General features: G+C 39.9%; 1 protein-coding gene across 1 annotated transcript in view; it reads left to right on the top strand.

The window, feature by feature from the left end:
* The window catches only part of LOC308132758 (protein unc-13 homolog B-like), a gene marked incomplete at both ends in the record, with an annotated part of 85,173 nt that overhangs the window by 5,725 nt on the left and 53,289 nt on the right, over positions 1–26,159 (top strand). The window contains 4 exons of the mRNA XM_080499940.1: positions 7,194–7,223; positions 11,782–11,881; positions 23,131–23,248; positions 24,278–24,401. Coding sequence (XP_080356066.1) covers positions 7,194–7,223; positions 11,782–11,881; positions 23,131–23,248; positions 24,278–24,401 — 372 coding nt within the window. The remainder of the gene's footprint in view (positions 1–7,193; positions 7,224–11,781; positions 11,882–23,130; positions 23,249–24,277; positions 24,402–26,159) is intronic.

The raw sequence follows: 26,159 nt of genomic DNA, 5'->3' as shown, positions 1-26,159 counted from the left end.
GCAGACTGTCCATGAGGCATTCAAGGACAGTTGGGCATCTCGACTCATGGTATTTTTGAGGTTAGTTCACAACACGTTATATATGATGCATTATATGTCATTATAGAGACATTGCACTAAGCTGTTACTTATGTTGAAGTAGACATGAATAACTGACAACCTCTTGGCCAGAGGCCGTCAAAACCATTTTTTTTAACCATTTGTTTTTAAAACCCCAGAATGATTTGTTTCACTGGTTAACTCATTTTAACTGTAATTACTGGATTATCACATATATTTTTAGATAACTATCAAATGCATGCATGTCAAACGAATATACTTATTAAAAAAAATTTTTTAAGTGACTGAGCATTTATAATTCTTATATATTGTTGTCGGTTACAATTAGAGAGGGTAATGTTATTTTCCAAGCCTTGATTGTCATTTCAAGCATATTTTAACAAAAATAAATCACTCCAAATTCTTTACTTCAAGCTAAAATTAGCAAATGTAGGCATGTTGAATGTAATCTGTCGGCTGTGATTTTTGGGGAAGTGTTAATGGACTTTTTTATTCATTACATATTTGCATTTAAAGATAACAGCACTGATTGTCTTGGCTCATGAAGCTGAGGGAAATTATCTTCTCTATAATTATGCTATAGATTGTTTCCTTTCAGTGGAAACACAGTAAAACTCTCTACTTTAAACTCAGAGAGCCCAAATCTACCAAAAAAATATATTTATTGTTGAGAATATAAAATCAGTATGTCTATATGATATAAGGAGGACTAATACACGTGCCTCCGATCAGCCGTCACAGCCACAAGTTAAGCATGAATAGCTTCTCCTGATGCCTGCTTCACCTCAGTTAATGAGCCAATTAGAGTCAGGGTGAGGCCTTGAGGAGTCCAGTGGGGGTCCGCTCAGGGGGGTCCGAGTAATGCTGCTTCATCGATGATACAAACACAGATATCACCACCTCCCCGAACGTTCTGGTTCTCAGTCCTCACTGTTCTTCTGAGTTAAACCAACATCGTGATGTTGGCATGCATTCATTATATTCACCCAAAGTGAAAATCACCTTAAGGAGCCCCCCTTAAAACATGATTTGTGAAATTTTGAGGGCGCTCTAAAATATTGGTAAAATGCTGTTTTGTTTTATTTTTTCTTATAAATTTCCATTTGGTTTTTTGTTTGCTTTCAGTTTTCTCGTGATCATATGTAAAATTAGGCTATTTTTATTTACTTTTATTGATATATAAGGGTGAATCTTTCACTTCAGTAAAGTTGCCGGCCTGCATGCAGTTCTTGTCTTCACCATTGAAGCGTGGGGGCGCTGGTCTTAAACGTCACTTTGAATCAGACAGCCGCTCAATTTCAAATAGGGAAACCTCGTAAATTTCGGCTTTCCCTAATAAAAATAAGCACTCTGAGGAGCTGTAACAGGAGCTGATCCAGGTCTGTGGAGGCTTCTGTCTGACGGTAATCTTGATAAACTGTATTATTATTATTCAGCATTGTGTTGTTTATCTGATGGTGCTGAGGACTGGATCTCTGGTTGTCTGGGCCTTTTTTTTTCTGATTCCAGCTTAGAGTTGTTTGAATATTGTATCCAAAAACATCTCTATATCAAGAAGAGTGCATATATACTTTCAGTAATATTTAATTAAAAAATTTGCCTAGTACTGCTACTTAATGTTTCCTTTCCAAAATGAAAAGATGCTGAAATGAAAAGATTCAAACATTTTTGATGTGGTGTAACAGGTTTAAAGTTTCATGCACAGTCAGGCTGAGGCTGAGTACCTTTAATCAAAACAGGAGTCATTTTTCTTTCTCTTTGAACTAAGGTTGTGACATGCACTGATTTTTACGCTTGAATGCTGAGAAAACGTAAGCACTGAAAATCCCTTGAGCCTCTTTTGCACATGTTTCACGTTTTCTGCAGTTTGGATTTAATAGTGAGATTTTGTTGTTGTATTTTATCATTTGTACGTTTTTCATCTTTTTTTTTTTTTTTTTATATAAGTGTATACAATAGTATTTTTTTGTAATCTAAGATGAACTGCAAAAATAAATCGATATTTTTGGGATTGAACAGGAGCTTCGAGTCCACGTATACTCGAACACACCTGAGTCCAAGTCTATTGACCAACATGTACGAGCCCCTCAGTATTTATGATGTCGGCCGGAGCCAGGCCTGCAGGGGCTGCCTTTTAATGGAAGTGAGAGGGCGTTAATGACACGGCCACCAGGTTCCCAACCTGCGCGCTCTCAAACCCACCGCGAGTCGAAGGGCCCGAGCTAAAAATAGAGGCGAGGTCTGGCCCCTCGTAATGACACCGCTCTCATCCACGGCTGTCTGCTCGCCGAGCATGTCGGAGCCGCTGCTCCTCTTCAAACACTTTGTAGTGGCTGTGGGAGACACAAGACTGAGGGGAGTGAGGAGGGTTTCTGTGGCGCTACTGCGAGAAAAGAACTCGTTTTCTTATGATAGTTGTTTGTTCATGTTCCAGTCAGGAGAATTTACGAGTAAAAAAAACCTCAGGGAGACAGGATACACAGGAGTCAGACTGAGAGTGATTTAAAATGTTTGACCATTTGAATTTAACATAGTTTCTATAATTCTCTGACGTAAAATTGGGTTCTGCAGGTAGCCTGCAGGAGAATAAACTGAATTTACAACATGACAATGTCAGGAGCACTGATAGGCAGCTGTAATTCGATTACTTTTTTTCAAATAATGAGTAGTTAAAAGTAGGAGTATGGAGTTTTTTTTTCCGTGAGACTGTCTTGCAACAATGACTTACCAGCAGCACGACGTCAGTGTAAACAGCAGGAGAGGGCAGAACCTGCTAGAAAACACCGACATTATTTTGGGTTCGACTCAGTAAAAGGTGACAGAAACATGAGCGTCATGTGACACGGAATAAAACCTTTATCCACGGCAAAAGATTCCACCTTAAATAGGAGCACGCAGCGAGAAAGCAGTGCAGGGAAGTGAAATTCATTGAGAAAATGCCCCCCAGAGCCCCCCAACCTCACCCTCCTCTGACGTGCCCGATGCAGCAACCACATTAATTCCACTGGGTGAACCTCTCAGCAATGTGCATAAAGTTAAAAGATTGAAATGAACAAAATGGGTTGATAAAATTAAAAAAAAGTCATTTTTTTGTGATGGAATCTGCAGAACAGATAGAAAGAGGCTGAAAGGTCCTATTGTTGTATCGCGTATTCAGGCTGTGCATCTTGTTTTTGAAATAACTGTAGTAATGCATCTAATTATTTTTGAAATTAAGCAATACTTTTTCAGGGAAGTAATCAGAAATCAGCAACTAAACCATTTTCAGTGACACCTCATACGATCATCTTGTGAACAAACATGAAAACATGACTGAAGTTCACTTTTTTCACTAGTAAGTATTGTTAAGTGAGTTTGGCTCAAAGTATCTGAGGTGAGAATCTGCTTCATTTAGATTTTAAAGAAACGTTTTCGCTGGTGAATTGGCTTTAATCAGCATGCAGGGCCCTTGATTCATCTGATATTGGGGAGGGGGGTGGGGGGTGGGGGGTTATAAACCTGTTTAGCCAGCAAATTCTTTTGCTCATCAGTTGTTGCAGGTCTCATTTCAGCCGGAAGTGTTCCCACACACAGTGTTTGTTCGGCCATCTGTTGCATACAGAGATATTACACATGTTGATGTTGATACATCGCTGCTCTTCAGCCGCAGGTTTAATCCAGGTCACGACTCGTCACGTAAACACCAGTCGATTCAATTCCCCAGAGAGTCCCAATAAGCTTTTTTTTGTTTTGTTTTTTTGTTTCATATCTTACCTTCCCTACATGCTAAATAAAAGCTTCAAGTTCTCTCCTAATTCTTTTTCAGCCAGAAGTAAGATTGCTCTGGGTTCCCACTCGGCCGCCTCCCAATGTGAAATTCATCCACTGCACAATACAGCAGGGTCCGGTAGATTTCAGCCCTGCTTAAAGCATTAGCTCGGTGGGGGGGGGGGGTGGATAATCCCACCCGCCGAACGCTCAGTCACCAGAGGCACGCATCCTCCTCCCGTCGTGTGCCTGCAGTGGACACGTGGGCCATATCTGGCCCGCTTCTCGGCCGCCGCTCAGACTCCCCCCGTGGCCCAGATACGGCTGACCTCGCGGCCAGCTTTCAGATGTGACACTGACCTTTGTGTTATTTTTCGTCCGACCTGAATGTGATTGTGGCCGACAGGAGCTTCCACTGGGGACTTCCACCGCTTCACTTTGGTTGTAGAGTCTTTGAACTTGTCATAGACTCAAACTAAAACTACGTCTCATTTGTGCTTTTGGTGATTTATTGTCGGGTGAAAAGAATAAAAAAAGGGAACAATAGCAATACAACTGTTGTTCTTGAAAACTCACAATCTGTTCTAAACAAGGAGCTAGGTAGATCGTGTCATTATGTGGTCTTATTATTATCAATGTTTCTCAGTTGACGGTTCCTGTAGCTGATCTCTGATGTGCAATGTGTTGAAACATGTTCTATATTGGCACGTGACAGCCAACACTCATGTTTGGAGGTTATTTATTAGATAAGAAAATGTAAAAAAAAAAAAAGCTTAGTTTGTCTCGTGCACTTGGCTATTGTATAAAGAACCATTGTTCAATATATAATAGAGGAAAAATACCTTATAATACATTTGTGTTTCCTGCAACTTTGAATTTCAATGGAGTTCGCTGTAAATTAAGAAGTAACAGTTGAATGATCTTCATTCGTTAACGTCTTGGTGCTTCTTCTTTTGATGTGCTGCTGGTGAATGTGTGAACGAAATGACCAACTATACGATTTAAAATATGTAGCGAGAAGCGTTACGTCGGTGAGGTGTGAGACTTCAGAAGCCGGGTTGTTCATGACGTCCTCACATCACATCGCACTGTCACCGATGTGAAAAGTAGGTTTTCATTTCCACTCATTAAATGCACCCGAAGCCATTTTTCGGCAGGCTGAAAGTAGATTATCGCTCAACATTAGCGTTGTGATTTATATTTCTCCGAGTGGTTTGGACTTTGGCTCAGCGCGTTAGAAATAATCACCAATTACTTACTTGCTTGTGGAATAAGGTTCTCTTTTTGTTATAACATGACACAGGTCTTGGAATTCAAAATAAGACAGATAAGGGAAGGGATGAACTGTTGGTAGGAGGGATATAGTCTGCAAAACTTTGTCTTCAAAGCGTGTGTGTTGCAAGCAGGGACACAGACAAGTGTAGTGTTTTAGTGATTTCAGGGACTGCGTTTGACGGGGAGACGACTGAGGACTGGTGTCTTGAAAACGTTAATGTCTGTCTGTGATTATATTCATAATTTTTCAAATATTTCTCGCAGAAAACACGTCTGTCCACCTACAGGACAACTCATCAGGCTTTTCCCACTAATAATGTGTTTGCTGAATATGTCATCATCATCGTCGTCATCATCATCATCAGTTGTGACCTCTTCACATCTCGTTGTTTGACACAATACGTTTTCGAAAAACCGATAATAACCTAAACAAAGACTCACGATGATAATCAACTGACTTAAACATGAAAATGTAATTCCATGTTGAATTATCTTTTCTTTTTTTAAATTAATTTGACCACTTAAAAGCTGGTTAAAAACCGTTGGTTCAGGTTTATTTTTCAAGAAAAATGTTCACATACATGAATCCAAATGACAAAATATAACAAAAACCATTGAGGCGTTTATTTCCGGTTATCCTGAAAGTGTTTTATTTTCCATCCTTAAAGAAAATAATGGAGTGGAGAGATTTGTGATTGGAGGACGAGGATGATGGGATGGTTGAAGACATAAACGGTTTCATCTAAGTTGCTGCAGTTTGAATCCAGCGCTCAGTTTTGGGTCAACATATGTTCTCATATAGTGAAGAAAAACAATCACAGTTGCTTTATTTTAAGCCAGGCTTTTATTCTTTGATCTAGTCAAGTGGATTTAAGACCTAGATATTAAAAAAAACAAAAAACTCATAACATTCTCACGAGAAATCAAATCTCAAACGGATTTCGAGCTTCCTGTTCAATGGGAAAGTTTCCTTTTGTGTCATTTCTCATTTTATGAGTCGTTACCAGTCAATGCACGTTGTCTGTGTTACTGTTGCACATTCAAATGACATTTTTTTTCAGCAGTTTTTTTTTTTAAACAAGGTTTGTTTATTCAAGATTCAGTTAAACAATATTACATTGGAAATTACCAATAGTTTTTCCCACTTTTCTTCCCTCCCCGAACCCCACAGTCAACATATAACAAGTAACAAGCCAGACAGGTTGAAAGGAAAAACAAATACAATAATAATACTGTCAATAATCACTGCCAATAAAATACCTCAGAATGCACACAAAGATGTTGTGTAATTGACTAATCTACAGTAGGCTTTCCTTACAAATTATTAGTTTACAGCTATACAATTTCAACTGCATCCATCTTTTGGAAATAGGCTTTTTCAGCAGTTTTTAAAATGTTTTTTATGTTATAGACATGAAATGTGAACACAACTTAATGGTTCATCACTTTGTTATAGAGAACTCTTTGGTCAATTTTAATGATAATCACTCACAATCTCGGCCTTTCTTAGTTTAACCCCCACTCCACAACGAGGCAAAAGTGTGAACCCAAAAAAATACCATCTGAAAGCGAAAACGTTTTGAAGGTGAAAAAAAAACTACAACAAAAAAAAAGTGAAAAAAGGATTTGAATGCAAAAGAAAATAAGATTCTAACCTGAAAACATTAAACTTACAACTGGAAAAATAACACCTTATATTTAAAAAGATATATTGAAGAGTGTAAAATTTAAATAAATGACGTTTTCAAAAGAATTCCAGAACTAAATCAACATTATATTTAAGTGGAAAAAACTTTTCATACACTTTATTTTTCAGTTTCAACTAAATACATTTTTTCAATCACTTTTAATTTTTTCAAATGAACAAATGTTTTGGCCTGGATTCAGCTCCATAGTATCGGCACATCTCTAATATGTACACTATTTTAAAATGGAATTGTATCAAGAACAAAGCCTCGAATAGCAGAAAAAACAGATTTTGTTGGACATGAGAGAAAACCTCTTTTTTGAATCAAAAAACAGACATGGGAAAATGACTCCATTCTGAATTAAAATAAATTGTTATTTCCTCTTTTACTCTGTGTAATATGTGTTTTCTCTTTCTTTTTCAGTGAAGAAAGCCAAACTCCACGGGCCTCCAGGTAAGAGCTGAACCTCAACTTTTCCATTCTTCAATTATCAAGATTGTTAATGAGAGTAAATGGGATCAGTGGAGTCATGGGGTCTGCAGATGACCAGTTGCAAATCTTAATTTTTTTTAAGTGGCCTTACAAAATATTTGACCACCACACTGAACATTCCTGCTTTTTCTCATATATCCTGGATTTTTAACCCAGATCATGACCTTTTACTTATTTGATTATTACAGAACGAGGAATGATTGTGTAATATTTATAACTGGACGTCCTTTGAGTGAAGCAACATTGTTACATAAGGTGCTTAACAGAGGCGCAACGCAGGCTCTCCGACAGTAAAAAACATCATGGTTACACGCGTTTACTAACCAAAAGACTCTACGAGAGTGCAACTGATTCCCAACTAATGTTTGTTGACATTGTTGATTCAAAGCGTCAAATCACTTTGATCAGATTTATGGTAAAACTTGTGTTTGCTAAGATACATTCCACATCTACAGATTTCTATGAGGTAACATTATGAATGTAGCTCTCGTGGTCAATTTCTGAGTTTATTATTAAAAATGGATCTAATCTCTCCACTATTTGTGGCATGAAGAAGCTTGAAGTTGCCTGTGACCAGTTGCTTTTGTCGTACACGAGAACTGTTGAAGAGCTGGTCTTTTCTGCTTTTTTTGTCAACTTTACTCAGTCGTCCATGAGTTTATCCAAAACTGTTGTCTCTATTGAAGAGCTCTGTTACTATTTCACTAAACTTCTGTTTACCGGAGGAGGAGCGACACAATAATCCTGACGTAACTAATAGACCAATACGTTTTAAACAATATTGAGAACACGGACATTCGTGTGAACAAACGATGAGTCAGAGTGGGAGGATTTTCAAAACGTGCGTTTTTCTGTTTTATACGGTCTGAGCATTTTCAAAAAGTTGCATTTTGCTCCATTTCCACGTTTTTGAAAAGTTAAGTCGTCCCCCCCCCCCCCCCCCCCCGTTTCCAGTCTAGTCGGAGCATTTTTCCAAAGTTCCACCTTGGCAGAAGTTTTTTTTTCAAAACGTTGTCTGACCTGATCTATTTGATCTCTCTGCAAAACATTAATGGAAGAACAATCTCATGCAATAGTGAGAAACAGTCTTTAAATAGTTGGGCTGAGTTTAAAAATGACGAGAACTGTATTTGGACTTTGGACTTCTCTTTCACCTGAAGACAAACCAATGACATTCCTATTTGGCGTTCGGTGGTCAAACAGATCTCAAGAAGAGACTTTAAGATGCCACCGTAGAAAATGGCGACATTTCGAAGTATAAGCTATTCATTCACAAGTGGGACGCGCCCCCCCCCCCCCCCCCTTGCCCATTTCCTTTTTTTCATTTGCGTCTCGGCTGGCTGCAGCTGTTGGTCCGTCCGTCCTCGCTGCAGGCGACTCTGAGGGCAGAACGGCAGCGACGAGTGGGAGAATAAGAAATCAGGCTGGAGGAGGAGGGCAGGAAATCAATAGATCATCACAGACAAAGCACCACCTGCTGGCCCCCAATGACAACGCGTCATCGTGGCATAAAGGAGAAGATGGAGGCAAATCCCTCAGTGTCTCTGGGAGACAGAGACGGACTACAGTCGCACAGAAATGATTTGTCGCTGGTCGCCTCTGGCTGGCAAATGCCAGGCTGGTTTTCAGAGCGGGAAGAAAGACATTCTGGCCTTTTGTAAGGTACAAAACATGGCTGTGAGTGATGGTGTCGCTTCAGAGACTCACGCTTTTATTTACTCACTGCGTAACACTCACATTGAGAAAATATTAAGATGACATACTTCAAATCTCCCTTGTAAGTTTGAACTGTTTGAAAGAGTTGAGTGAGATTAGAAAGTTGGACTTTTTAGACCTTATATCATATCACATATCACATATCAGTGGTATTTCTAGCGCCACCGTCTCCCAGTTCTACACTAACGACCATTTAAAATTTAATTCATACTGGGTTCCTCTGCTCCAAAGCAGACTTTTCACATCACATTTAATTGCTTGATGACTTTTTTGCTCTTTGGTGCAGTGGCGACGGCAGTCAGAAACCAAAGAAGTACAGATTACTGTGACTTTGATTGACCAGATTCAAGCATCTGCATACGCGTCGTGGGTTCAGCATTTGCGTTGAACTTTTGCAATTGTGTGACTTTTGTATTCCTGTTGCGACTGACTGATGTTGCAAATTTAGCTTTTGTGTTGTTGGTGTTTGAGTCGGTTTCGAGCTTTTGGATTAATTTATTAGAGGCCTTTTACATTTGCATTACAACATTTGTCTTCCTGTTGTGACTTTTGCTCTTTTCTTTAGGTTTTGTATCGATCTTTTGCAATTGTGTCATGGCTTTTGCAATTGCGGTTAGAGCTTTTCCTGTTTAGCGTCGTATTTTTTTCACTTTTCTTGGGTGTTTCATGGTGATATTTTGCACTCGTATATATTATATATTTTTTGCAACAATAACATTTGTGTTGTAGATTTTGTATCCCTGTTGCAAATTCTGCATTTGAATTGTCAGCCTTTCCACTCATGATGTTGTTTTTGCGTTTGCTTTGTGCTTTTTTGCACTTGTTTTTCCCGGTCATCATGTGACCGGCCATCTTTCTCTCCTACAATAAACATTCCCTAGAAAACAAAGACCTAAAGCAGACTGTTACAAAAAAAAATGCAGATGGTTATATCAATAAGAAAACATCCTGCTTGCACTTGTCAGATAAAAAGCAATTTAGTGTGTTTTCTCTTTCCTTCAGCTCTGTTAATTGACCAGAAGCTGTGCGCCGCTCCCCCCCCCCCCCCCCCCCGCCTCCCCGCCTCACTCTCAGTCCTCTCCACCTCCCTTGACACCCGGTAATAGAGCGTTCGTTCCTGCAGACAGCCTAGTAAATGTCATCCCGGCCGGCCGTGCCGCACACGTCCACGTGTAACCGAATATAACTTATTTATTTTCATAAGTCATCAGCACTTAATTATAAATGACGCTGGCTGCTCCCTGAGAGGATCCCGCTGCATGCTGGGAAAGCACAGCTGGTCGCTGCTGCTCAGAGGAAGGTGTGTTTACGTTTGTTTGTGGCGAGCAGCCAAGCGTGTAGAAATGGTGTCACTCACCCGAATTCCCAACGAAGGAATTGGAAGCAAACCCAGAATTATCTGTACATTTTTCCTGTCAGTTGTTTTTTTTTTTTGCGTAATTACTCTTCCTGGCGTTACATGCCTGCAAATGGGAATGTCTGCACCCGCCATTCCCCTCTGCCACCTTAATCACTCACTTGGCAACCTCAATAAGTGAATGATGGATTAGTTCCGGTTAACCCCGTGAACCCTGGCCTCTCGCTGGTAGAAAGACGGAACACGTACGTACATGTTTCAGCTTGAGTCATCGGACGTTGTGATGAGTGAAACAAAGACGGTAGGTTGGACGACAATGTGTAGAGTTTTGGTGTAAAATCTGTTTGTGAGGCCGAAGTTACGTGATGCACCTCAACGCATCACCTGTATTGGCCATGAAGCTCGTTATAGGCTTAAATAATCCATAAATTAGCCATGATACTATTTAAGCTGCAGCCTTCAAAGCATGTGGAAAAAGTAGCCATTTATTGTTTATAAATTGCAGTACATAGTGTAGTTTGAATTACAATATTTGCTTGTTTTATGGGTTCGTCATGCTAAAGATGAGAGTTCTGGGTTGATTGCCAAGTGGAGCAAACAAAACAATTAGTTTCACACACTGTAAGCGTAGTAACATAATGCAGGTTGTACTTTGTTGACCTGAAGGCAAATGTGTCACGAGATGAAGCACAAAGCTGAAGGAATGACTCCACCAGCTTGGCACCGCATTCAAATGAGCCCCGGGCGTTTGACCCAATGCCGGCTGTAATGTATTCATTTATGCAGCGGGCCGCTCACGTCCCTCACCTCCTCTTCACCCTCATAACCGGCGCCGCTGCCCCGGCTTCCAGCGGCCCTCTTCAAAACAAAAGTGTCTGTAAGGAGCAGAGCCAGTTTGATTTCACTGTGCCTGAACAGCGCCGTATAAATATGCGTACCCTGCTTCGCCATGGCGATGGAGCAACACACACACACACACACACACACACACACACACAGGTGTGTGTGTGCGTCAGGCTCTCGGCCCGGCTGAAGTGCGTGCTATTCGAGGCAGGTAATCAAGCGAGGATTTAGTGATCGGGGGGCTCGGACCTCCTCATTTTAGACTGATTATGCGCGTCATTGTGAGTTTGATAACGGAGCAATGGCTTTACTGAATGCATTTGAGTCCTTGTGTGACGCACGTGAAAACACTACATGCATTCGATTCTGGCACCACAGAGATCCTGATGACATGTAACCGATTACACTCGATTATTTGCAGGAATTGCAAAATGCCCAAAAAATCAGAGGCCAAAGGAAAAAGAAATCTTTTTTTTTCATTTACTAAAATTAGTAATGCCAGTAATAACATTTTAATAAATTCAACACATAGGCATTAGTAAGATGGGTGACTCTGCGACCAGGTTAAACACAGATGTATAACCTCTGATTCGTCTCTTTCAGATAAATTCAACGCCTATGTGACTCTGAAGGTGCAGAATGTGAAGAGTACGACCATCACGGTCCGAGGGGATCAGCCGTGCTGGGAGCAGGACTTCATGTTGTGAGTACTTTCAGCTTCATCACCTACTGGGTACAGCTGCACCATATATTTAAAATGTACTGCAGTATGCACCTTGCAAGAAGCTGAACTGGTATCAATCGTGTGTGTTTGTGTGTGTTCATGGAGCAATACTGCCTCAGATTGCATTGGCAACTTATCGTATTTCACTTTATTATCATGAAGCTGTTGGTCACAGGCCAGAAGTCGCAAAAGATCAATAAAAAAAAATAAAAAAATCCAAAACAATAAAAGTCAACAAAGTGCTCCACTTCTGAAGCTGCTGGTGGAAAGTGCACCCACACCCACACACACACACACACACACACACACACACACACACACACACACACACACACACACACACACACACACACACACACACACACACACACACACACACACACACACACACACACACACACACACACACACACATTGTCAGAAAGAAAGTTTCATCTGGATAACTGGGCTAAGAAGAGGAAGAAAACAAGACTAAACCTCAAAGTACAAACATGTCAACGTCATCTTGCATCTGGATGGAAATACTCAACAAATGTTTACTGATATCCTGAAGCTCTGAACAGAATCACATTTTGAGTTAATACTCGGTTGTACAAAATGACGGGAATATATATTTTGGCTTTATTTGTCCGGTCAAAACATGTGATGAATAATTTTTTGGATTTGATTTTACTCATTAAAACTATTTAATTTAATGCACTACTTATTAAAATTACACAAGAGGAAAAAAAGAATGATGTTGATATGCACAACAGTGCGATCATAATGATAACAAAAATTCAAATAATCAAGTAAATTCTGTTGTACCCCATTTGAAGACGGAATTATTCCTCATTTGAAAATAGTGTTTGATTTTGTAATAAAAGCTAAAAGGAATTAAGCATTTAAAGAAGAAGAGAGATTAAATACATGTATTTCCTAAATTTCATAATTTCTACTTTAAGGCCCCGTTTATGAATCGACAGTATCACATTGATTTTTATCATCACATTCAATAAGCCTTTTTCAACAACAAGCGGCTCCCGGGTGAGAATCACAGGTGAGGAAAGCAGGCTTCTGATTGAGCACATCTGTATGAAATCAGACAAATCAGCCTGGATATTGGTGTCTCCAATTACGAGATTCCTTTTTTTTTTTTTTTTTTTTTTTTTACCTCCCACATCTGGTTTGTTCAGTTGCATCGTAATGAGCTTCAGTGTCGACTTCTGTCTCGTTTTCCAGGTTTTTTTTGCTTCACTTTTGTCATCAATAACGGCAGAGACAGTTCGGTCAACACCGACGTCTCGGTCTCCTGGGACTCATTAGGACAAAATGCAGAGAGAAATTGAAGTTGTGTGTATGTGTGTGTATTTATGTGTGTGTATGTGTGTGTATGCGTGTCCCTCGATGAATGCAGGCCAGGTGTCCGTGGCGAGCCGGTGTTTTCGCCGCCTCTAATAGGACTTGCTGAAATTGCAGGAGAGTGCCGGTGGCCGCCTGTGGGACTGCATGGCGGCCACTAAATGGGAGTTTGTAGGATGGATAGGAGGTGAAATTACATGCCAGCCTCAGATAAGTGGATGAGTCAGTGAGCAATGTAATGAATTGTTCAGCACGGTGTGATTGGACTGGATTTACTGGGAATTTTCAGTCGGCATGGGGATTTTATTTGAAGGCAGGTCTTGACATGAAGACCTGTTGCTGGACAAATGGTTTGACATGGTGCTTAAACAGGTTTATAAAGTACTACAAGGTTTTGGTATTTCAGAATTGTTCTGTTTCTTTTCTGGTGGAAAAAATTATATTTGGGTTTGGAACAGGAGTGCCAACTACTAGGATCAAACGGTTTTCAGTGGAAGTAGGCGTTTAAAACTGCAGAGATCACTCAGATAGCAGAATATGTTGGGTTTTTGTCAAAACTGTTGGTTTTTAGTCACGTTTGAAAACTCAATTGTTCATCAATCATCTCTGAATTTTTTTAGCTTTGAAATCATATGATTGAATCGATCTTGTTTGATGGTTACATTTCATTTCTGAAAAGACAACTTGGAATCACTTAATTTTAATCATGGAAAAGCTGGTGCTTTAAAGAATGAAAACATCTGAAAGAAGGATATGGACTTCAAGGATGATCAAATGATCCATATTTTAAAACTGATGGAACAAACCAGATCAGCCTGAGAAGCGACATGCCCTATTGTGACCTTTACTAAAATTTATTGTGAGTAATATTTCACTGATTTGATTATTTCTGATTGTAATCAACACACATGCGTTTGATATTTTGTCCTTTGAAGTAAACCGAGCGATGCAGGAATTTCAGTTGATACCTGGTTCAAATATACTTTGAAAGATTATCCTAATATTACTCATGTAACCAATGTATAATTTGATTTCCGGAAATTGACTCAAAATTAAAACGTTTTCTGTTTCCACTTGAAAATGAGGCCTTAGACTCAGTTTTGTTGTCGATTTACTCTCACATGTGCAGAAAAACTAGTCCCTCTGTTGTTTCACTGTTCCGAGATGGGCGCACATTAAGTGTCGCACTTCTTTTTCAAAAATGTTATTTTCAACGACTGGCGTTTCTGTATAAACAAACAGTCAAGAGTTTAATTAAAAAAAAAAAGGTTTTTAGTGACAGTCACAAGGTTTTCTTTGCCCAGTTTGTTTCCCTCTCTTCCAAGACAAGACAGAAACAGGCTCTTTACACAAAGTTTGTAACACAACAAGCGTTTCCACATCTCAAGCGAGAGAAAGAAGCAACTGGACTCTGCGACTCATCTTTGAATCAATCTGCTGCCTGTATGACGACGAAGTGCACCGACAGCTCCGGTGTTTCTCTTTCTGCTCTGACTCCTGATTGTACTTTCCAGTGGGTCAGACAAATAACGTTTCTTTTTATTGGATTCTTGAAGGTGATTTTACTCTGTGCAGTCATTCTTTTATTCTTTTCTTTCCGTGCTTTGACAAGTCGAAGTAGAAATCTGACCTTTGGTTCAGCTGGCTGAAGTATTTCTCTGCTTTATTGTTTAGTGTGCTGCTTCATGTACAGAGTTTAGTTACTTAAATTTTTTTTTGTGGACGTTTATCCTAGAAAAACAAAATATTCCTTTATTTCATTATGAATGTAGCCACTCTTGTATTTTTTACATCGTCGTTAAGCTGCAGATGTGAGACGAATGTCTTTGAAAAATCTTGATGAAGTTTATTGAGATTTTAACATCCAATGTAACTCAAAGCTCAACTGATCTGGTATCAGTGGACAAAGGATGTGCAAATTCTTAAGAATTTCTTTAGATTTACTTTAACTCCACAGACAAGAGAAAATGCAGTTTTCATCATTGTTCTTTAGACAGATCTCATATGAGACAATTGTCTTCAGACTGAATCTTTCTTGGGGAAGGTACTAAACTTCCAAACATGAAATTGTTTTTGATGAGGATATTATACCAAGCTGACACTATCTCCCATCGTTTGCTGTCTAAGATGAATCTGAGCATGTAAATGAAGAAACGAAATGAAACGATCGGCATTCAACTGAGTTTGATATAAGTGACCCAAAAAAAACATCACAACATTCATAACACAGCGGAGTTCAGGACTATTGGGTAAAATGATGGTCTTGTTTTCTCCTCAAAATTCAAAGTGTAGTGTGCACAACCTGTCAACTATAAAACTACCAAGTCCCGGGAGGATATGGACATTGTTGTTATTGTCAACCTGCTAATGTATGTGCAAGAAAGCTATTGACTTCAGCTGTGGTGCACATCCGCAGTAGCGGCATTTCAGAAAAGTTGTGTTTTGCCAGGTTTACAAAGTCGGAGCGTTTTCAGAAAGTTCCAACCTCGGGAGCCGTTTTCAAAAATGACCATTTGCAGTGACTGTGCACTAAACAAGTGTTTGTTCAAGTTCACTGGTGGGATCAAAACAAAACAAAACGAAACGAAACAAAACAAAACAAAACAAGGTGAAGGTGTCGTACAATCAGACTTTTACAACAATGCATTTAAAAACAGTCAAAACAACACAAAACAGAACAGTCGGCATCAGAGAGAAAATGTAGCTTTAAACAAAATGTTTTTAGTTGAGATTTGAAGTGGAGGAATGAGTCCCATGTTGTTGAGTGGAGGAGATAATAATTAAAAATAATGTAAGTCTGATGGGATTTAAAAAAAAAAAACAAAAAAAAAACTCTTACACGTAAACCTCTGCTGCTCACCTTGCTGGTTCGTATCGGACACACATGCACATCAGGATTGTTTGTTGTACACGAGACAGAGATTCATGCAGCAGGCTGATCCTCCCTCCCCCTCAGACATGATTAGGGATTAGACTGGAGAGATTGACTGTGGAACCACATGATTACATAAGACTGTTTGTGCTCATGTGTGAGAGACTGTGGTGGTGCAACTGTGTGGTGCGAGTGCTCCTGAAATACACTGTAGCAGGGTCTTATATTGAATGTATGGTTTAACATACATACCTGTATTTGCTAAATAGTTGAGCTCCGCCAGAACCACGAAACTGGATCATGAGATGCAGCATGCTTGATTTAAACTTTTTAGCGACATTATTAGACAATTGAATCTCAAAATGTTTCCTCTAGTTTCATGCATACACACCCTACTAACAAACTAAGACTAAGACTCCGTTTACACAACATTTTGAACACGATGTGCATTTAATTGGAAATGACAGAAAGGCTGAAAACTGTAGTTTTCACGTGGGGCCACTAGTGGGTGCTGTTGTTTGTTTTTGTAAAAATAATGATGCGTGCAGAGAACGCTATAAACATTAACAATGATGAGTAAGACATTTGTACTGACAGAGGACAAAGTTGAATTGTTACTGCAGTGACTTTCAATTATAAAACCAACAAGTCCCAGGAGAATATGGACTGAGAGTCATGACACTCTGGAGGACAACATTGTTGTTATATCATATTATATGTTATATCGACTCATGTGCAGATGAACTACTGGAGCGTAAGGCCAGTGGCAGCGTTTCCACCATCTAGGCAGAGACAGAGTCGGAGCATTTTCAAAAAGTTGCGTTTTCAGTAGCTCCGAGCACCGTTGTCGTGGAAACGACTCCCCCAATATCGAATAGCAATGTTTTGCATTTTTACTTTAAAACATTTTTGTGTAAACGTTGCCTTAGATCAGAATGTGAAAACTTGTGAAAACTTTCAGGGGGAGTTAAGTTATGCACTGTGACATAATTTAGCTTTTTTTAAAGTGTTGCTCAGGATTGATGCGATCTATCGAGTGTCCGGTGGTCAGGTTGGACAATAACTTACAAGATGCAAAAAAACAAAAACATGATCAACGATTTCCTCAACAGAAAGTTCTGACAGGCAAAATCAAATAGATCCATTAACTCCTTAATAAAAATCAACAGCAGTAAATCATCGCCTATCAATCAGACAGAGATTGTATTTGGTGGATGTCACATGAGCTAATCTAATAGAACTTGAAACCTAGACAGCAACCCGCCCGGGCATCCCTCCATATAATGAAGCGACATTTTTCCAGGGTGCCGCACACTGTGACTCATTACAAACATCAAGCACTTTGCAAGCAAAACTCAATCCAAATGTGTGTGGTGTTGCCCGGGAACCGCGGAGAGGTGACCTGCTCACAGCTTGGGAGGGACTTGACACTGAGACCCGGCCAGATGTGCGGCCTGACTCTTTGACTCAGACCTGGATGGAGCAAACCAATCAGATTACATCTGTAGGAGAAAAAAAAAAAAAAGGTCGGAGGTTTGAGTTTAGGAACTGTTGTTGCAGCGGATTTATTCACTGAGCATTCAGTAATGACGGAGTAGCTCTTATTTAAAGCTATTAATATCTGTGTTCTTGCTTTTACTGTATTAAACATTTGTCAAAATATTTGTTCCTTGTCTTTGAAAGAACTCTTGATTTCCTTTCATTCAGTCGGTGTTATCTGGTCATTTAGCATCAGAGTGTTTGGTTGCTATCAGTCTGTTCTGGATTAAGAAGCGTGGGTCGAGTGTGTAATGTTGTTTTAATTTGCAAACATGAGTACCAGTACTTTGTTGTGGTTGATCATCCTACAAAACCTTTTTCAAAATGCTGCAGTCTATTAAAGTTCCCAGAAATTAATTTTTTGATGTAATTAGCAAATATATGTTTGGTCAGATATTATTTGGTGTGTTTTGGCCATAACATCAAATAAATCTGTCAAAGCCTGTGCTGGACTTTTCCCACAGACAATCAGATAATAACGTTACTGCCCAGGGATTTGGACTCACCAGCAGTAGACAAGTGCCCCGGACAAACGGAGTCAGACCTTGTGAAGTTGCATAATGTCTAGTCATTCGGCCATCGCTGCTTAACCTCGTTTCATTTATTGACATTTGTTGGAAGGGTCTGTTTTACTGCACAGTCTCATAAGTACTTTAACTTTGGCGATCATCGATCATAAATTCTCCATTATCTGATGTCGGCCTCTTTCTTGGAAATCAAACCTGGCTTCATTGCTGCAAGACATTTATCCAGTCATTCCGATCTGTTCAATGGAGTGTGTGTGTGTGTGTGTGTGTGTGTGTTGGTGGGTGGGCAGGCGTGTTGCCTAGTGGTTTAAGAGGTTAAGCAGTTGATCCCTCTGCATTTAAGGTCAGCAGGCCTCACGTGCTCGTCTCTTCCCGTTACGGTGAATCTGTCTTTTGCGCTCTCTCCTGGTTTTTCTTTCACCCCTCTTTCTTTTACCGTCGCCACAGAAACGACTTGGATGATGAGTCGTACTTTTTTCTCTCTGTGTGCATCCTTCATTTTTTCCCAATTGTTCGGTCTTTGTCCTGCTGAAAACAGTCCCTCTCCGTTCTCCTGAGGGGAGCCTTAATCTTTTGACCTGGTTTCCAGTCCCGTCTGAGGTCAGAACCTTTCACTACATCAGCCACTTTCTTATCTTTCAGTATCACAATGGGGCACAATTGAACCAGATAGCGTACACAGATATACAATTCCAGATTTAATCAGCGAGCATAGAGAGCGGAAATAAATAAATCCCTTTAACAGGAGCCTGTAGACTCAGAGTAATGCAAATCATACATTGAAAAAGGTCTCCACCTTAAGTTTTGTCCTCCAGTTTCACTACCGTGTGACAGATTCAGAGTGTCGATGTCACACACCTTCTCGTTTTGTCCTTCACTACCTGGATTTTGGATTAATTTCTTGACCTTTATTTGAAGGCCTACAATAGGGTTTTTCTGCCAGATGCTGAGCTTCAATCCCAGTTAATTGATGGTCTCTACAAACCTGTACAAAGAGACATTGGGCGTTTGGCCTGACAAGAGACAAGAAATCTCCCTCAGCTTCACTTCTTCAGAATTTCTTTTTCAGTCATCGGGATGTAAAATGACTCCGACTCTGTCTTGAAAAAGTTTCTTGCAAAGTGGGAACTGTTCCTCGCCTTTCTAAATGTAGACGATAAAAAATTTGTTAACGCAGTTTTTCTTTTTGGTGACATCTTTCTTGTACTGTCAGATAAATACAGTTATAGTGGAGGTTTTTATTTATTTTTTTGTTGGTGGTGGTACTGCAGCAGCATTCAAATTGGACAGTTATTTTGAAATGTCACATGACCAGCCCCAAAAAATCAGACTGAAAATCAAAGTTTTTGTGTGACGTCGTAGCAGATCAGCAGGCTGCGAGATTCTCAGATCAGCTTGTTTCACCCACGCTTTCATCATCATGCTTCCAAATGATTGGATGACTATATGTTCAAAGCAAGGGAGCCAGAATGCCACGGGTGAACTGACGAAAACACTCAGGACAGAATACCTGAGCGACTGACTAACGATTCGTGTCACATTGTTGGCCCGTAAAGTCGTGTTTTACCATCAAATAGTCGTGACCTTTTTTCTGTCTGCTCACATCAACCTTTATTAGTTTTCTGACCTGTGATTTTATCAGGTTAGGACAACTTGAGCGACTTACAACTGTCTGAGTGCGACCTTTTCTTCTGACCTTATTTACGCTGCCAATACCTGCGTCATTGTGCTTCTGTTTTTTTTTTTCCCCTTAGAAGTTTGACTTGAAAGGAAGCAGAGTGAGACGATTTCTAAGGCACATTCCAAATTGTCAAGCTCGACAAGACTTTGTCGTTGTATGAAATGTAGTTTAAGAACTCATTCTGCAAATCGTCGGAATAGTTCACTGAATATAAAGTAGCATAAACATGTGTCAAGCCTTGAACATGGGATTGCATTGTTTTTGATAAGGAATACCCATTTCAAACAAGATGCTTTTTAAATTTGAAAATGTGAGACATCAACAACAAACCACTGCTTAAAAATACAACAACAAAATAACCCAAAAAAACCCCAACAACCTGATGGGACATTTCACAAATAAGGCGGCTATTTGTGCATGTCTGGCTGTAATATGTAGCCCAGAGGGAAAATGTAACCTTAATACAAAAACGCGAAAAAAGCAACTTCACTTTTTTAAAATGTTTCAACGTCGTCCTGTACTCGTAATGTCTGTGAAGCCTCATGTCTGGTACAAACCCACCCAGTCCTTCTCTGACTCTTGTCTGTGTATGAGCAACTCCTGACGCTCAAAAATACATTCATCTCATTCCCTTGTGCCGCAAAACCGTTCCCTCAATAATTGATGGCCTTTGATGGAGGGAAGATGCAAAGCTGCACCACTTTGTGTGGCACAGAGGCTTTAAGGGAGAAATAGGTGGGTTGTGTCTCTGTCTCTGTGGAAAGAGTAGGTTTGAAGTTCAGTTTTACTTTTTGGATCTTTGTTATTTCCCTACTTGTGAAAGTCAAGGACAGAAACAAGACATTGAACCTCAGTTCAACCCTGATTGAGAACCATCCATAGCAGCTCATGTTCATTGTGGTGTGAGCGAGTAAATAAGCCGAATCCTGAAAAGATGGGAACAGAGACCTCATTCGTGTGACTGTCGCCACTCTGTCTGCAGGACAATCCCCTCCTGCTTTCATTATTTAATTTCTCTTTTGACCTGTTAGCTACAATATGAGAGTAAAAAGCTCTGTTCACAACATTTTCATGTGGAAAGGTCAAACTTTGGTTACATTTCGGGAGTCCATTTGCACGACAACAGCGCTCGGAGCCACTGAAAACAACTTTTTGAAAACGCTCCGACTGTTTCCATGTAAACATGGAAAACGCACGTTTTTGGAAATGCTCCGTCTCCGTGGAAACGACAGAAGCTTTTATGAAATGCTGCGACTGTGCATGAACACCAAAGCTGGAGTAAATCTTGCTTCTGCACATGCTGGAGTAGATGTGCAATGACAACTAATGTTAATCTCATGACTCCCAGTTAGGGCTGGACGATCTGGCCTAAAAATATCTATGATTTTTTTAAAAGAAAAATTTGAGTGTCGATTTTCTCAATGCACTTAAAAATGACATCAGATATATTGTCAAAAATGCAACTTTATTGCTGATTGTCTTCAGAGTTAAAATGCATATAAACAATCACAAAACAAGGCTCCATCATTCAACAAATTCAGGCTTTAACCAGGTTTAAGCAAAAGTGCAACAGCAACTACAGAAACCCACAAGGAATGGTAGAACAGAACGCAAAAAAATACAGAAAAACCGTGGGGAGAAAAAAACTCAAATTTGCAAAATAAAAAATCTTTTTAGCCACAAATTCAATTAAATAGATTTTTTTTTCGCAACCATACTCCCAGTCTATCTTCATCATTTCCATGTAAACGACCATCATTTTCAAAAAGTTGCTGTGCAAACGCAAAGCTTTTTCTGAAATGAAAATTCAAAAATGGTGCGTTTTTGTGAGTGACGGTGAAGCGAAATGTAATTTTTGGCTTGAAGCACAACATTTGATATTCACAAATCTGGAAAACTTCCAACTTCTGTAGTTTAGTCTACATAAACGTAGATAATTTCCTACAATATCTCGGATTTGGACCAAATAATTCCCACCTAACTCCCACCCCCGTTTTCTCCGAGCCCCCAGCAGCGCCGTTCCGTCAGAGATGATGGACAGCTGAACGGAGAGTGCATGAATATGAATATGAATGGGAGTGTGGATGTGATTATGCAGATGAGCAGTGAAGACGGTTTGGCTGTTGTTTTTCTCTTCAAGACAGATCTGTCAGAAAATGATGGCAGCCATTCTTCACTTCACTCCACAATCTCCGGGTTGGACCGGCCCGCTGACCTCACGGTGGTTAATGTGCAACGCTGCTTTAAACCCAGATGAAGAAAAATGGTTAAATCCAACCGCTGGGAGATTAAACTCCATGGGATCTCATCTTCTTTACTCCGGACGTTTTTCAGTTTCCGATCCATCAAGTCACCCTCCAAATTTCTTTGTAAAACACTGAAATGAAACCTCCGACAAAACCACATGCTCTTTATGTGACGGCTCAATAAATTCACCGTGAAGTCTCCCAGTCTGTTTCTACAGTTGCAGGAACTGGAAATATTCTCACATCACTGTGCAACAGCAGTACACACTGACCCAGAAACACAAGAAACGGCAACATGTTACCACTGGTCCCCTCGACTACATGTTTATCACGGTATTTCATGTCTTATTGAACATCATATCTTATCAACATTACATTGGACTAAAATTTGTGCAAAATATCTTTAAGTTGGTGAAATAAGACTTGCATGAACTACGACAATTTAAATATCTTGACAAGTGGAAAAGTTTCATGACAGATGTTGTGGTTGAGAGTTATAAGGTGATCTTACAAAGAAACTAGAGCTATTTAAATCAATAAACTTGCAATTATTGTCACTATATATGCATTTGCTGCCAATTTGTTGCACATCCTCCCCAGAGTGTCATAAAATAGTGTCATAATAAGTTTTAAATTTGAACTTTAAAGTTCTTCTTCGCTGTGGCACAGATTCATCATGAAAATGTCTGTATTTTCACAAAACCAAACAACTACTAAGAATTATTTCTACATATAGTTCAGTTTTAAAGAAACCTTTGAGTGCAAAACAACCAAAAACACCCCTCCTGTAGTTGGCTAGTTAGCGAGTAAAGAAGAAGTTGTCCTTCATGGCAGCATCACCGATATCTCAGATATCTCGGGTCTCAGTGTTTTGTTGTGAAAAAACATCAATGATTTGTTTTAAGTCTTTGCAATTTTCTTGGTGGTTTGGTCCGATTGGAGCCACTTGCCTGCTGGTTTTAGCCCAACGGGTCTCATGTCGGTCCGCCCTGCTGTAACGTGTCTTTGCGTTTGTTCCACAGTGAGATCAGCCATCTGGAGTCAGGTCTGGTGGTGGAGCTTTGGAACAAAGGTTTGATCTGGGACACGATGATCGGCACGGCACTGATTCCCCTCAGCGCCATCAGGCAGTCTGATGAGGTAATGCAGCTCAAACTCGACATTTTTATCCTCCCATGTTTTGGTCTTTTCCAACTCCACGCATTTCATTGCTCAATGTCTTGAGTAGCTCCTGCTACTCTCCCTCTGCAGTTTTTTTTATGGGGGTAATACCAAAAAGTGTTGTCTGTATTTGTCTGCCGGAGTTTTACATGATCCGTCATATTAACCCATTCAGTCTACTGGCTGAACACATTGTGTCACATGGACCTTCCAACCTTGGTGTTGGAGGGAGGAGTCACATTTCTTTTCTTTTTTATTTCAAAATAAATTAAGTAGAAATACATTTTGGTTTATGTAAATGCTCCATTAGTCAGATTCCTCTGGTATTGTGAACTTAGTGAGCGATCCAGTCTACACAAACAAACTTGGACCACTTTATAGTGTTTATTTTAATAGAAGAACATAAAACACGACTTATAAATGTTAAAACTAAGTTGAAACTTGTAAACTGGCTGGGTGGAATTGCTTTCAGTTCGCATTGATGGTGTTTATATTTGAATGAAATACATTAAACAATAAAGACAATTTTCTTTTAGCAGGATTTTTTTTAATCATATCATTACAATTGTGTGAAATTGTAATGATTCAGACCTTTTTTGTAAGAGATGGAGAAAAAACCGATCGAAACAAATGATCAAATTTACTAAAAGAGACAGGAGAGTGATTTAATTGATTATAAATTACTGTCGTTTTGAAATGGAAGTAGAAAGAAGTTTCAGCCTGCTTCTCTGAGTTTCAAGACCAACAATAAACATCTATATTTAGCGCTTATTGTTGAAAACATGATGCTTATAGCTGTTTGAGACTTTCTCTGTGAGGTCTGTGATTGAGGTTATTAATAAGAGAAACTCCCCCCACTCAGCCTGAAGTGCAGTAAACACTCGCCCCCGTGTTGTCGCTCGGACCCCCCCCCCCCCCCCCCCCCCCCCCACACACACACACACACACACACACAGACGCTCTGCTTTGATCTTTGCTTCATGGTGTTTCTGTGTCTCTGGCTGTCAGGAGGGTCCGGGGGAGTGGACCGCCCTGTACTCTGAGGTGCTGATGAGGGAGGACGAGATCTGCGGCACCTCCAACCCGACTCTTCACCGAGTGCTGCTGGACGCCCGCTTCGAGTTGCCCTTTGGTACGTCGCAAACTCAGGCAACACCTGAAGCTAGTAAGATGAGTCTCAGCCGACTCGTTGTCACGCGTCAATGGATTTCCACCGAGTTTCAGAGACGGAGTCGTTCTGAAAGCTGTAAAGATTTCAGCCTCATTCTCAGTGGACTGAAGCCTAAATAAAATAAGACAATAAGCTTTATTACAAAACAAGAGCGATCAGAGATTTCTGACGCCTGCCGAAGGATGAAAGATGAAAAAAAAAAAAGTTTCCGAATCACCTCCAAAATGTAATAATCTTCCATGGCCCAATGTCTGTCTGTGGTGAACATTTGAACAAAATCTGGATAAAATACTGATAAATATATGTGATTTTATTAATCCTCATGCAATGTTTTCAAATTAATACTATAAACCTTTATTGACTGATACAACAGCTGCAGGAATTTAAATGCAGAAGTATGACTTCTGTTCAAATTTCTTCAATGTTTTTCTCAAGCAGAAGATATGTAGACCCGAGTAGGTAACATCCTCCCGTCCCACCTAGCCAATCACAATCTGCGTTTCATGACGCGTTAAGACATTTATATTTGTGCCGCTTCTCCGAGAGTCACTGCTGATACAAAAGAGGCCTTTCAATGTGTCGCACACTGCTGCCGGTGGAGCTGCAGAATCAAAATGGGCAGAAAAACATAGAAAATGAGAATTCAAAGTGGTAAATAAGCCATGTTTGCTAACATGGCTTATTTACCACTTTGAATTCTCATTTGCAGTTTAAGATTGAAATCCTTCAGAATTCAAAATCGAACACACTCTCTCAAGACTTTGACTTAGATTTGAATCTGTTAAAAAGACAAAAGCAGAAATTCAAAAAGCATCAAATTAAATAATTCAATCAATTAAATCCCTCAAACATGATCTTTGACCTGTATTTCATGTGACTCTGCTCAGCTGCTGACTTTCACTTGTATATTACAACTTGCAGAAGCACCACCAGGCTTCATAAAGTCTTTATTGTAGTTTCCTTCAAGGTTTCACTCCCCGTTTTTCAGCAGGCTTTATTTTTAGAGCAGCGTCGTGTAAATAGATTTTTCCCCCCTCAGATTTAGCTCCCTCTGCCGCCTCCATTAATCTGGAGGAGCCGTCTGAAGTGGCTCTTTCCTTTCTTATTTTCAGCTGTGACCTGATGGCCGGTCGAGTCTGGCTGGTGTCTCGTCTGCCAGCAGGAAGTAATTTTCCCGCTCCGGCATTTCGTTTCTCAAATCTTTTTAGAAATAGTTGACGTCTAATTAACACCACGGATCAATAGTGAGTTACATGTGGAGGAAAGCTCGACTCGCCACCCTGAAACACACAAACGCCTTCTCAGTATTGGATAAATAATGGAGCTGTGACGTATGTCTGTGAAGTCATGCCAGAGGGAGAAACCTTCACGCGTTTCTTTGTTGCATTTCCGATCAAAATATTTAACTCTGTCTGGGTCAAAACACCAAATTTGGTAACTTTTGCATTTTTTCCTGTTTCCTTCCAACTAATTCCTGTACAATGATGGAAAACTGGACCAAACAGTGAGATGATTGCATGTGCTCTGGTAGCGTCACTTTAATTCAAGGAAACTGAAGTGATCATTGCAAAAACTTTCCTGCCTGCCTGTGTACGTGATGCCTTTAGCTTTTAGCAGTTATATAGCAGTTACACCGCTCAATCCAGCATCTGTTTGGGTGGTTTACAGTACTTCCCTAGCATAAACCTACAATTTATTGAATTATCAACACTGATGCAA

Source organism: Blennius ocellaris (assembly GCF_963422515.1).
Source record: "Blennius ocellaris genome assembly, chromosome: 7".
Lineage (NCBI taxonomy): Eukaryota > Metazoa > Chordata > Actinopteri > Blenniiformes > Blenniidae > Blennius > Blennius ocellaris.
Note: the sequence above shows the minus strand (reverse complement) of the source record. Positions and strands in the feature narration are given on the sequence as shown.